Source organism: Spea bombifrons, chromosome 3, assembly GCF_027358695.1.
Source record: "Spea bombifrons isolate aSpeBom1 chromosome 3, aSpeBom1.2.pri, whole genome shotgun sequence".
NCBI classification, from domain to species: Eukaryota; Metazoa; Chordata; class Amphibia; order Anura; family Pelobatidae; genus Spea; species Spea bombifrons.
Genome location: NC_071089.1, coordinates 13857239 through 13870860, shown reverse-complemented (window position 1 = coordinate 13870860; position 13622 = coordinate 13857239). Strand labels below are relative to the sequence as shown.

At 36.7% G+C, this 13622-nt stretch overlaps 1 protein-coding gene across 1 annotated transcript; it reads right to left on the bottom strand.

Annotated features, from left to right (window-relative positions):
- Positions 1-4036: 4036 nt before the first annotated feature.
- Positions 4037-12578, bottom strand: STON1 (stonin 1). The gene is made up of 3 exons (XM_053459926.1): positions 10672-12578; positions 8714-8916; positions 4037-4232 (listed from the first exon to the last, which is right to left on the bottom strand). Exons 1-3 carry the CDS (start codon positions 12548-12550, stop codon positions 4158-4160), a joined length of 2157 nt encoding a protein of 718 aa, XP_053315901.1. The 5' UTR covers positions 12551-12578; the 3' UTR covers positions 4037-4157.
- Positions 12579-13622: the final 1044 nt, after the last annotated feature.

The window sequence follows — 13622 nt, the reverse complement described above, 5'->3', positions numbered from 1 at the left end:
GATAGTAAGACTCAGTACAATGCAATGTTAATTTAATGAGGGATATCTCTTTATAATGTTACTGGTTAATGGAGAAATCCCACCATATTTATTTCATGATATCATTTAGTTATTGCCCTATTATTTTTAGGAATGTAGATATAATTTTTGGCACAAATAGCCTTATAAACACTAATGTTATAATTTTATTCCTGTGTGTTGTGTGAATACTCACCTACCCGTTATTTGTGAAGCTCTGTGAGGCCAGAAGCCTCTTGGAGATCAGAGAAAGGCGCTCTTTGCATGATGTGAGGTAGCGCAGAAAATAATTGTGTAAATATTTGGCCCGCCAAAAGGTCTTACCCAACCCACCTATTGTTGCAAACATAGGAAGATGTTCTTTGATGAAGACTCTCTTGCTTCACGTACGGCGTCTGATGTCAGCTGAGGATAATTCTGGCCCTTATAGTCCAAAGCCCGGATGGGAAAGGCAACATCCAACTGGGAACACTGGATATACTCCATGTAAATCACACTGGGAAAACAGGGACTAAAGAACTTTGTTACGTTCCCCTGCTCTTCTGCTTCAAGTAACAAACCCCTACTTAGCAATATTTTTTAGGTAGCCTGCAGCCAATATAATCATTCAACATTCAGGTAAAATGGTGGGAGTTCCTCTTTAATAAGGTTTTAAATCACTGCAGTGCACTTGATTACCATACAGTGGCCTAACATACAGTATGTGATTATATGATCTGTGTATGATCAGTGTGGTATGTTACTCTTACAATGCGGTACTCTGTAGCAAACACGATTTATTTATGCCACCTGAACGCTACCTTTTTAAGTGAAGAGGTAAATTCAGCTGTCTTGCAGATGCATGTGCCTGGAAACAGCTGTAACTGGAAAGTCGGGTGCGCTCTGGTGCTAAATAAAGAGGCTTAAAAGGAAGCATGTCCTGATAATGGATTTTTATGAGATCATACTTTGCAGCATCACTTTATTTTATAGTCGAAAATGACTTGATTGTGGCATATTAATGATTATTTTAGTTGCCACGCCAACAAGCAAGGAATACACAATTAGGCTATGGTAAACTTGTTTCTGTCTGCCCGTTGCTCTTGCCAGTTGCACAGACCCTGTTGCCGTTTTTCTGTTGCTGCCTGCCCGCTCTACAGATCCTCTTGCTGTCAGCCTGTTCCAAGACTGTTCACTGCTTCTTCCAGGTGTGCCTGCAGATAACGCCAAAGAAAAGGTCTAACGCTACAGCAGACAGCCGTCTACAAGTAGGCACATCAGCACCTGCCTGCCTCCAGCTGAGGTATGAGCCCGATCCTGCCCCTGCAAAGGGACTCCTACCTGACCCGACACCCACAACCCTGGCACATTATCAAAATATTTCTGTAATGGTTTGGATACTTAGCAGTATCAGGAATTTCTACTGCTGCTTTTATGCAATAAAAATGTATTTGCTATTGAGCTTTATTTCTCCTTTAAAGGTCCTCTGCTCCTATTAAAAACAATTCTTCCCATTAGTCTCTAACCACAAAAAATTAAACAAAACATTATCTCAAATTGCATTCCTTGCTCGTGTACTAGTTGTCTCGATCTTGTGTCATGGAAAAGGGGCAGCAGGTAGAGAATTAACACAATTCTAAGAAAACTATGCTTCAGGTTACATTGATCATAATCAAGACATAAATTCTGCAGCATATAACAGATTCAAAAACACAAATAGAATAATGACTTCAATCAAAAGGTTTCTTTATTAGATGACCATATGGAACAGCATGACACCACCAGGTCAAGGTGTTAAGTCAATATGTTACAATGTCCTAGACACAACTACACAATAGGCTAATATTGCTTTAATTATACAACATATTTCTTATTCTCAGTATTCTGTTATTTGCTGTTCATGCTGTCTTACTAGCGATATTGGGTAGGCAGTCCGTTAAAGTACATTATTATGGTTATAATTATAGTACAAAAGAGTTTGTAGGGCATTTGAAGCATCTGCAAAAGAGGTTAGTGAATGGCAAATCAAGCATACTTTACAGAATCCCATCTGGAGCCACACAAAGCTTGTACCCATTTGACCGAATCTGAGGATTTTAAAAAAGAAAATATTTTGCAATTGACTTTGTTCTCCATACTAGTGTTTCTCAACCCCGGGGCTCAAAGCCCTTTTACAGATCAAGATTTATAAAAGAAGTTTCACTGAAACAAGAAGTATGTAAGGACAATATAAACGTTGTTGAGCAAGTTCAAATAATAGTGTATTGTTGGAATGAAGCTGTTACACATCGGCTGTACAGGAACACGGTAGTAATACAGCAGTGATATAGGAATGCACTAAGTCCTGTTTTTGTAACTGCAATTTGTCTTAATATAAGAACTGTCTCGTGAAATTCCGACACGCCGCTGTATACATTTCTCTCTTTAGTTGCTATCATCACCCCCTTTTTAATACACGCAGCACTTGCTGCACTCATATAGATATAAAGAATTGGATGTCTTGCAGAATCACCAAATTAATTTGCTTAATTTAAGAGTCTCTAAACTTAAAAAAGCATTAGTATTTTGCATAAATTATTCTTAAATGTGCATACTTAAACACCCCGCTCTATATATAGTAAGAATCATCTTTCTAATGATGTCTCCACCAGACTAAATATTAAGCCGGGGGGGGTATATGATAAATGTAAAACTGGCCCTTTTAAATATATATATATATATATATATATATATATATATATATTGTATATATTAACATACATATATATATATATATATATATATATATATATATATATATATACATAGCAGACAGATCCCTTATCCTCATGTCATGGCCTCAAGAGTTCTCATAATTCCAATTTTAAAATCTCTCTGGTTCAGGTTCAGGTTGGTCAGTCAACACGAGTGATAAAAACATCCATGTAGAATTTTTTCCCAACGTTTTCTCATATTATACCATTTTTCCATAAACCTTTAATGGAGACTCTCAATATGTCCCCTCTGAACTGCACTGCCTGCCAAGGTCTGAGTCTCAGGAAAAATGGGCAGACGAGTAGGCTAAATGGATCGGCAGTTTACCTTTAAATGCAGTTTTTAAGTGACAGGGAGCATTGAGGAGAAAAATAAAATGACCTTTTTTATGTCTTTTACTTGATGTGACACTTATCTGGTGATATTTTACGAGGCACCCTAGATGGAACAGCACCTTTAAAATTCAAACCATTGATTCTTAAAGACCTGAGCAGTTATATACCTTTGATATAGCTGATTAATGTAAACAGTTATGTATTGTTGTTCTAGTAATAACGTTAATATAACATCAAATTCTATTATAGTTAATAAATATAACATAATAGATGACTTTTACTATCCACCTATTCTGTCTTTTTCCACAGCATTCCAGGAGTAGAACTGTATATACAATAAACTTTAAATCTATATGTTTTACAATAAAAAATATGCAATGTTTAATACATTATGATAGCTAAATGCCCCATTTAAATCACTGTTATTTCCCCATACAAATGCATGGAGCGATTTATTTGAAGTGCCCTATGCATATACACTGCTCCCAATGCACAGGAAATCTGCTTATTGATTACAAGTGATCAAGCAACCAAAACTAATTCCAACCCCAATGTGGATCTGCAGTGCTTTTATTAGTGTGTTGTATTTTTTCCGAATTACTTCCTATGTGTAAATAATGCATATTAAAGTACTTACAAACAATTGGGGGGCAATTGCACCCAGGCTGGTCCAATAGTTCAAACAGGGCCAATATGACTTGGTCAGGCCCACTCTTGGAAGTGGAAGCACAGTGGGGGTCAAATAACACTTGAGTTATTTGACCCTGGAGTAAAAGCACGGCTGCTAACACATAAGGAGAGTATGATTGATAGTGTGGGGTACTATGTAGTGTAAGTATGTGTTCGAGAAAGTGTGTATGTATGTGTGTATATGTGTTACAGTGAGTGTGTATAAGTGTGTATATGTGTGAGTGTAGAGAAATATGTTGGTAAGTTAGTTATTGGGGGGGTAAGAGGCAGAAGGGCCACTGCCAGCCCTCCCCTGATTGCAAAGTACTTACACATATGTCAAAGATGGAGCAGTATGGGGCATTAGTGTGCCCCGTTAATTTACATAAATCTTTACTGTTTCTACTGAGTTTTACAGTCTCCAGCCTTGTCCAGGTCTTCATTTCCAGTATGAATTATTTTTGGTTCAATTTCCACCTGTGGTAAAAACAAATGAATGTAAAATGTATTTGTCTTAATCAGATTTTCAGTGCAATATGCCATTCAGGAAACTCTAATTGCTATATGTTATGGCTATCTAATAAAATGGTCTCAAACATATATTTGGACGTTTAAAAGGGAACTCCCACCAATTTTGTTTTATTACTCGTACTAAATATAAGTCTTAAAACACATTGTGCTTTAGTCTTTTTTATAATATATTCAGGTTGCTGCTTATTAGCCATGTATATGTTCTAGCTCTGTTATCTTACCCCAATCTACCAAACACCTTGACTTCCTGTGGTAAACTATAGAATGGCTCAGTTTTAGTCACCCAGCTGGACACATGACTAATGGAAGTCTATTGAGCTAGGATTTCGTTATCAATGTCAGTGTGCTGTTTTAGCAGGGAAAGTCAACTATAATATTACAACTGACAAAAATACACTATAGAGACAAAACTATTGGGACACCTGACCATTACAGCAAGCTTTATAAAGACATGGTTGGATCAGTTTGGTGTGGAGGAAATTGACCGGCCGCACAGAGCCCTGACCTCAACCTCATCCAACACTCATGGGATGAACTGGAACAGGGATTGTGTGCCAGGCCTTCTCGTCCAGCATCAGTGCCGGACCTCACAAATGCTCTACTGGATGAATGGGCAAAAATTCCCACAGAAACACCCCAAAATCTTTTGGAAAGCCTTCCCAGAAGAGTGGAATAGCTGCAAATGCGGACTGTCTACGTATCGATGTCTATGTATTTCGAATGTGATAAAAGACCCTGTTGGTGTAATATTTAGGTGTCCCAATACTTTTGTCCATATAGTGTAGCAGCCGCCAGGTCTGCAGAAAAAGGGGGGTTTATTTGAGCAAAATGAGATAAAATCAACTTTGTCAATGCTAACCTACATTAGTATATACAGTAGTTGATTTTATGCTCAAGTCCCCTTTAAAGCGGGAGATTTCATCATCCTATACTTCTTTATATGTCCAGAAAGCTGTATTCTTATTTTTTACACTGCATGCGGTGTATTCTCAGAGTTCTTTGCAATCGGTAAACAGTGCTGTACGAATGATGTGTTCCGCTAGACCAGCAACATAATAATATGCACATGCAGCAGGCTAAGTGTCAGAGATGGAAGAACATGGAACTTCATAATTTGCAAATACAGTATTGTAAGTGTCACATGAAATGAAGGATTCCAGCAAGATAATATTCAGTTTATGTGACTGAACATTTTTATTCCAATTGTTCAGCTTCTGAACTTTTGATTTATAACACCTGCTTAAAAGCATGCATTGTATGTAATCACTGAAAATTGAAATTCTTTTGTTACTAGTGTTTGCTCACAAATTTGTGTTTTTCATCATCCTTGATTTCATTTGCATATGTCTATTATACAAGTGAACAAAAAAATATTTTAAGCCTTTTTTGTAAAAGTCCCGTGATTAGTATACCTTGATCTATGTAGATAGATCCCAAAATAAATAAATAGTTATGATTAATTTTAATGTTCACCGTTGATAAATACAAGGTAATGCATCTGCAATATAAAAATCTGATATAGTATTAATATCACTACAATAGAGAAAAGGGGATAAGAGAATAATGACGGACATTAAATACAAGAAAAAAACAGCAGGGAATGTAAGCAGGGTGCTAGACTGTATTACAAAAGACTTTAGTAGATGTAATGGGAGGTAGTCATGCACTTTATAGATCACTGATCAGACCTCTCCTACTCTATTACCTGTATATACAGAACTGGAGAACTGACTCTAGAGACACAGTTGGTCCAAATAAAGAGCTATAGATAATAAATACTAGGAAAGATGGAATGATCTCAACAGGTATACCTTGGAGAAGTAACAAAAGAAGGGACAATACAAGAACACATCTAGATTGTAAAGCAGAGTTCTTTTTCACCTAATGTATAGGTTTGTCTTAGTCTGTCAGTTCTAGTTGTGTCATTGAATATATTAATGTAAGAAGTGACGGGTCAACTGTTAAGAGTGTTAAAAGATAATAATAATAATGAAAATAATAATAAGCACATATTATAGGAATGGAGGATTCATTTTAGGACAATACAATGTAACCTTCTATCGGATAGATAAAAGGCTATTCCATACATGTTCAGGGACAAATGGTGGGGGTTCTCATACATTCATCATCTCCTTTTTTTTGTGGGATAGCCACGGTTGTCAGGCACTGTCCCCCATTGCAGTACAGAACTCTATTGCAGCCCTCACATTGCCAGCTAGTGACACATTAAAGTTGGGCACCAAGAGATGGCTGGATGGGTAAGGTACGTGACTGGTCCCCCCTACACGACCCACCCTCCAACCATACCCCTCACCCTACCTCTAGACCCTGCCCCAAAACACCCCCCAAAATGTTGAGCAGTATGCTATTCTCATGCTATTCTTTGTAAAATATGAGGTTTTGCAGCAAGTAGAAAATTGCTGTTAAATGGGCCAAGTGATAATTATTAAGCATTATATTCTATGTTTCTATTGTAAGGTGCGTCGCACAGTATATTTCTGCCACACAAGGTTGCAATGAGTGACACAAATTACCTTCATTTTGCATCAGATTTCTACATGATTGTCAACGACATTTCTTTTTTCAGTTATACTTCCAGAATTCCTGTACAAGCTATTCTTAGGATTTGGTATTATTTATGTTCTTGAATGCCGAATTCTAGCGCACAAACATTTAAGCAGGTTTTAGGATTCTTGCAGCTTGCATGAAGATACCTATGCAAGCATTTTTATCAAATGATGTCATTGGGGGGGAAATGATGAGTCCAGCAATTTTAATGCTGCTATTTCATTAACTGAACAGCGTTGTTCTAGCTCTCCTATGGCTATTTTTTGTCTGACTGAACAGTTGTCTTCATCTTTTTTCTTTCCAGCGGGATATTGTTTGTGTCTTCTATTTACCGTTAATAAGCTCCGTGCACATCGCTCTTCTCAATTTAACTCTTCCATTGTCGATTTTAAGTGCCTTCAAACTGAGAGGCCAATTAGGTCACGGTGAGATACGTTGGAGATCTTTATTTCCAAGAACTTTATGGAAAAAATATGTATATGTGGTGTTATTTATATTAAATATATAATATGGATGTCTCAGTAAGTCACTATTCTGCACAGTACAATCTCACTGTGATATCTGTTCATGCAGGGATGTGGGATCTGCACAGGGTCAAACTAAATAGTTTCCAATCTGATTAGCAGTATATGGATAATAGAAAATGAGGAGGGGGCCTCAACGAAACAAACATAAAGGAAGCCGAGAGCTCAGAATTTTTGTTTACATTTTGTTGGATTTTTTTCCCACTCTCATGCCCTCTCATACACTCTTACTCACTCTCTCACACACACCAGGGCTGAGCCGAGGCGGGTATACGGGGTGCACGGCAAATCATTTGAATGCAATCTGGGTGCTTGGGCAAGCCCTGTGGATGCAACCCGAGTGCTGGGCAAGTCCTATGACTGTAATCTGGGTGCTTGGCAAGTGGTTTGGATATAACTCGGGTACAGAGCAAGTCCGTTGACACTGAACCTCATACTGCGATTGATTTGTATCTTCTGCACTATGACCTCTTGGTGTGGACTTTGACACCCATTTTCGATTATTCTTTGGTACAGTGCAGTATTCCCCAGTCTGCCCATGCTACATAATCCCTTGCCCTCTGCTCATGTTACAGACCCCCTTGCCGTCTGCTTGCCCTACAGACCGCCTTGAGTTCTGCCCGTACCTTCCTATTCTACCCCATTGCTGTGAGCCTGTTCTTAGACTCCCTGTGTTTTCCAGTTGTGTCTACAGATGGCGCCAAAGAGAAAAACTAAGGATACTGCAGCCATATGCAGCTCAACAGCAGACTGCAGCCCTGTCTGCCCCTAGCTCAGCTCAAAGCGAGATCTTGACCCTGGGTTTAGTCGGTCAATTTAGGTTCATGCCTTGATCTGATGCGGTTTTGGAATTGCGTGGGTTTCACTTGTCTGGAAAATATAACTCCAACTGTTCATGGAATATTTTGCCACCTCTATGTACGACCTTTTTAAAAGTATATTCAGGAAATAATGGTTATTTTTGAAAGACACTAAATGTATGTCCACAAAGAAGATTGATATTGAAAATGTTTATCACATAGCACATACAATACTGAATCTGGACGATAAACAAATGATAGAAACGTATACTTTTATGCAAACTGTATGAACAGATTCCATTGTAAGCAATATCTGTTTCAGACACATTTTTTTAGCTGTAACCTAAGTGCAGAGTGACTTAATCACATATTGACTTGAGATTTCTTACGTTGTAAAATGCCTCCAATCCAATCATAAAGATTAATCAAAATATATAAAGTCCCAATAAATAGCTACCAGCAATCTTATATACCTCATAATAGGAATTTATTAGTAATGTAAACAATTCAAGACAAATGTGAAAATCGATAATACCTGGATGTTGTAGCAAGCTTTCTGAATGACGTGTTTATGAGGCTGAATATCATTTTCAATTCCCATTGATTTCACTTCTGCCCCGGAGACGCATGTAGCAGGTATTACAAAGTGCACTGTTGCAACTGGATTCCAGTTTCGAGGTATCTCCTGGTCTGAGCCAAGCTCCAGTTTGCAAGACAAACTATGAGGCTGATTATGACCTTAAGATAGGGAAAAAAACATATAGCCATTAGAGAGATTGAGATGCAGGACGATGCACCCAAATCTCTTTAAATACATAAAGCCCAATGTTTTGCTTACTTTTATATCATAGGTACACCCGCTTGTCCCCTCTAAAATAATACATAACAACATAAAGTAACATAGCTACGTTATCTAGGATCATATGAATTCTATAACCATAAAAAACAACCTTTTATAATCCTTTACTGAACCATAAATATTGTAATTAATAACACCTTATAATATTACGTATGGTTAGTGGCCCACGGGGGTCAGTGTTAGGGCACTCGTTAATTATCTGAGTCCGGAAAAGATGTTCTTTTATGTATTACTGTTCCATCCACATAAAGTGCTGAGGCACGTGTTGTTTACACATCAGCTGCATTGACGGATGTTTGGAAAATTGTGTGGGTTTATATATAAAACATTTTTACTAATTTACAATATCTGAAAACTGTTTTACAACATACTGTGACCGAGTAACTTATCTGTTAAATGTCTATGGATTTGTGTTTTTAAAGCAACAATGCTTTTTTAATGTTTAGGTTGTTAGAAGCACATTCTATATTTATTTATATTTTTTTCAAACCACATTTCTGTTTTCCAAGCTTAGTACTGTTATGCTTTTCTTTAACATTGCCTTTAATTCCTTATCACAGAAGCACATATGCCGGATATTTTGGGGGGATATGTAGATTTAGGCTATGCTATTTTTCTGTTCCTCGCAGTAATGTAATGTGCTGTTCCAAACTACTAGACTTTCCTGCAAAAACAGGATAAACAGTTCTGTTTCTGCATAAGGGCTAATCGTGTATCCCCAGTCTGGTCCTGAACCTGATCTCCCAGATCTTCATTTTGTCCTTGAATGAGCAACCACATGGATCATTTGGGTCTATAGACCCTTCCGCAAAGGACCTGTCCTGAAGATCTCTGCAGGATCTAAACTCAAGGTACCAACCTAATTAAAAAGCTTCATCCTCTTATGTTCTGAAAAGGATGCACATGAGGACCCTGTGACATATATTCCTGGTTCAGCTTGTGTGTGTTAAGATGAATTTGGGGACTACCATGGCTCATGCAGCACTATGTCCAACTAACCCACTTGTATAATTTACAGTAAATACACAACAGCTGGAGGTTTACATTTGTGTTTATCAATGGTCTAAAGAAGCCACCTGTAAAATGTTATGTGGACTAAACTTGGAAAGGAGATGCTTTAGCACAAAGAATTGATGAGTAGAAAAATAACTTAGATCTTCTTCCAAATTTAGGATAAGATTTAAATTAGATTGATTACTATGGTGACAGTTCTTCTGCATATACTATTTTGTGAGTAAGATTCTAAGAATTATCTTAGAATTATCAAAGAAATCCATTGGACGCTCAAGCATCATGGATTTACTCATACAGTACCACTAATTTGTTTGGAAAACATGGTATTTCAATGGAAATAACAAAAAATTGAGTTGGCTAATTAACGTGTTAATGGATGAAGAATTTAAGAAAATGACATAAACCTGGAAAAAACATTCCATCATTCTATAATGAGCTCATAGTATACCTTTCTATGAAACATATTATGTGGGAAGTAATAAAAATAACAGTAATTTGGGATTATTATGTTATAGAATAATTATTATTTTATTCTACCCTTTATCAGATTTTTGTGTAAAAAATGTTGCACTAGTCATGCATTTACAACAAACAAGCTAAAGATGAAGTTATATATTTACTAGAATTTTTATCAGGAAGTCGGTCGATCTTCCAAACGACAGCCTTATATGCATTTTCAAACTTTGCCGTTCCAATGGTTACTTGTATCACTGGTTCAGACTCAATTTCATATGCAGACCCAAGGCATGCTCTTCTATTCACTTTTGATTTCAGAGACCTCTGCCTCTGGAGAGAGACAGTCCAGAGAGCTTTCATCCATTGCGTTGGAACTGGGAAGTGGATAGTAATATTTTCACAGACATATGTTGAGTTTAACAATGAAGAAGCTACAAAACTAGAAGACATGTTGAGGAAAGCTTGGAGCTCTATATAGGCTCCTTGGACTACTACTGAAGTCTTCATATAAAATGGAAGGTCTCCTCCATTGTAAGGAACCTTGAAACGCATGAGTTCAAACCTACAAGCATCAACTGGAGTAAATTGAATTATCCTTGATGTCTGAAATTCCTGTCTTTTAACACACTTATGAAAATGACAATTATAAATATGAATCCATGTTTTGCTACTGTCCTTTTCAAGGTAGTTTTTCGATATTTTTTGGAGCTCTGCATCATTCAAGGTCAAAAAACATTCTATTCCGCTGTTAATGAAACAAAGACAAAATACCTGGCAAACAACAGCATTTTCTATTAGTTTTCCTTCTTTGTTGATTTCTCCCCAGAAATTGTCTACTATTTCCACAACCATCTCAGGTTCTTCATACGTTTTCTTTTGTTTTGATATCGGAGACAACAACATGAGTTCCTCCTCTACTGTGGTAATGAAGTCTGTTAAATCGTCGTAAACGGTAGTTCCTAATTTTAACATTTGTTCAGTTTCTGCCTCATGGACAATTTCGGGCTTAGGGTGGTATTTTCTTTTTTCCACATAAGTTACGTGTTCTATTTTAACAGTGTGTATCTTTTCTGAAACACCTAAATTTTCCAGTTTTGGACCTGAAAGCCTGCAGAATTGATGAAGCTGAAACTCTTTGAATGGTTTTTCAAGGCCCTTTTCATAATACATTTGCAGAATTCCACCTGTTTGAACTTTGAGGTAAATAGGTCCCCACTGCCTAGAAGACATCATGTTCTTTTTCTCAGGTATCCTCAGCATAAAAGGCCACCCATCTCTTCTCTGGCTTCTAAAGAGACTTTTGGGAAGAAAGGATGGGCTGTTTTTTTCTGAACAGACAGGCAGATCTTGAGGATCAATCTTTAAGAGCTGAAGTCTTTCACAAACATAACTGAAAGAGCTGTGATTTAAACCTTTCTGGCTACTTGAAGTGACCTTTTCTATTGTATTACATTCTTGTTTTGTAAGATTTTTCTCTTCTTTATCTGTATCTTCTGTGATGTGCGCATGAGATGGGGAATGGACGGATGTGACATCATTATTCCAAAATGGACTTGAAAAGGAACAGTCATTTTGAAAATATTTAAAATGTGTCGTTTCAGACGGATGCTCCAAACCTTTTTTGTATTTGCCATGATTTAATTCATTTGAAATTGAAGGGTGTGGAAGAGGATAATTTAAGGATAATGGTGTAGCTGATGCTAAACTTGTATCGATTTGTGATGCCTCTGAAATTGGATATAGACTATAAGTCCCCCCTTTTGGCGTGCACGGCGTTCCCTGGCAGTCCCTGATGGGTGTACAAAGTGGTGAGTTACTTGGAGGACCGGGACTCATAAAGATATCTATCACCGGAGACATGTGAGGAGTCGTACAAACAGAGGAAGATGCACTCGCCAGCTGTTCATTAGACAGGTTTAATTTAAGCCCATTTGATTTCTGTAAATAGATGTTCTTTTGGCAAAATATATTGGATTTCTGTGGAGGTTGAAATGGGTTTTCATCATCAAACGTCACCCAACTTTCTGGATTTGTCGAACACATTTTCTTTCGTGTTAACCCCGAACACTCGTTTTTTAAATCACCTAAAAAAAAAGCAAAAAAAAATGAAATTAAACATTAATTAATTATGAATAACCTACAAATATTCATAGAAGTAGAAAATGACAGCGGCGAGAGAAATGTAGATACTGAATCATTCTGATTCATATTTCTCTACTAATAAAACATACGTATCTGAATGTAATGTAGCCACTGTTTTTCTCATGTTATACACCAATTTTGACAGCAAACTCAGCAATCTCATTATTTTACAGCATGCTTTTATTTTTTTTTTAATTTAAACAAGCTATGGAGCAAATAGGAGATTAAATATGTTTTCCTCTAACAGGATGGAACAAATTGTTTTCATAATCATTCATTCCCTTTTAACTTGAAATCCCCATGTAATTATATATCATTTATGTGGACTTTAAAGGAATGTATTCGTACTTCAATTGTAATATAGAAAACTGTATGCAATATGGAAATATAATTTATAACCCCGCAGGAGCACACATTTCAGCGCCAAAAAAAAAATCAAAAAAAAAGTATCAGTAATATGTTATGGAAATTGAACACGCACAATAATAAAATGCCCTAGACATATTATCATCAAAAACACTAATATCCGTAAATATCAGCAAAGCCAATGCAGAATCATTAAAGGATAGAAAGCATTTCCTCCAGAAAACTTTTTTTTTTTTTTCCGTAGAGCCAGTATACCAACAAATTACAAAATGATTTACATAAAGTCACAACCGGACTCAAAGTTAAAAAAGAAATCTGCAGATTTTTCTGTTTTACCAACAAAATATATGGCATTTTAATGCTATCCATTATTTATAAGTAAAACCGTCTAAATCAGCACTAGTCTAGACACTGCTATATATCAGTGCTTTTTTACAGATTTATTAAACCATAAAATAAATATTTTCCAACAAGATTTTAGTTTAGCACAGAAAGATATAATTTTGCTTACTGCATTGTACATGTTTTTACAGGGTATCGGTCGCAACTCCACTAGTATTATATTTTGATGCTACTCAAGGCGACATGGGCATCAACAGACATTTTT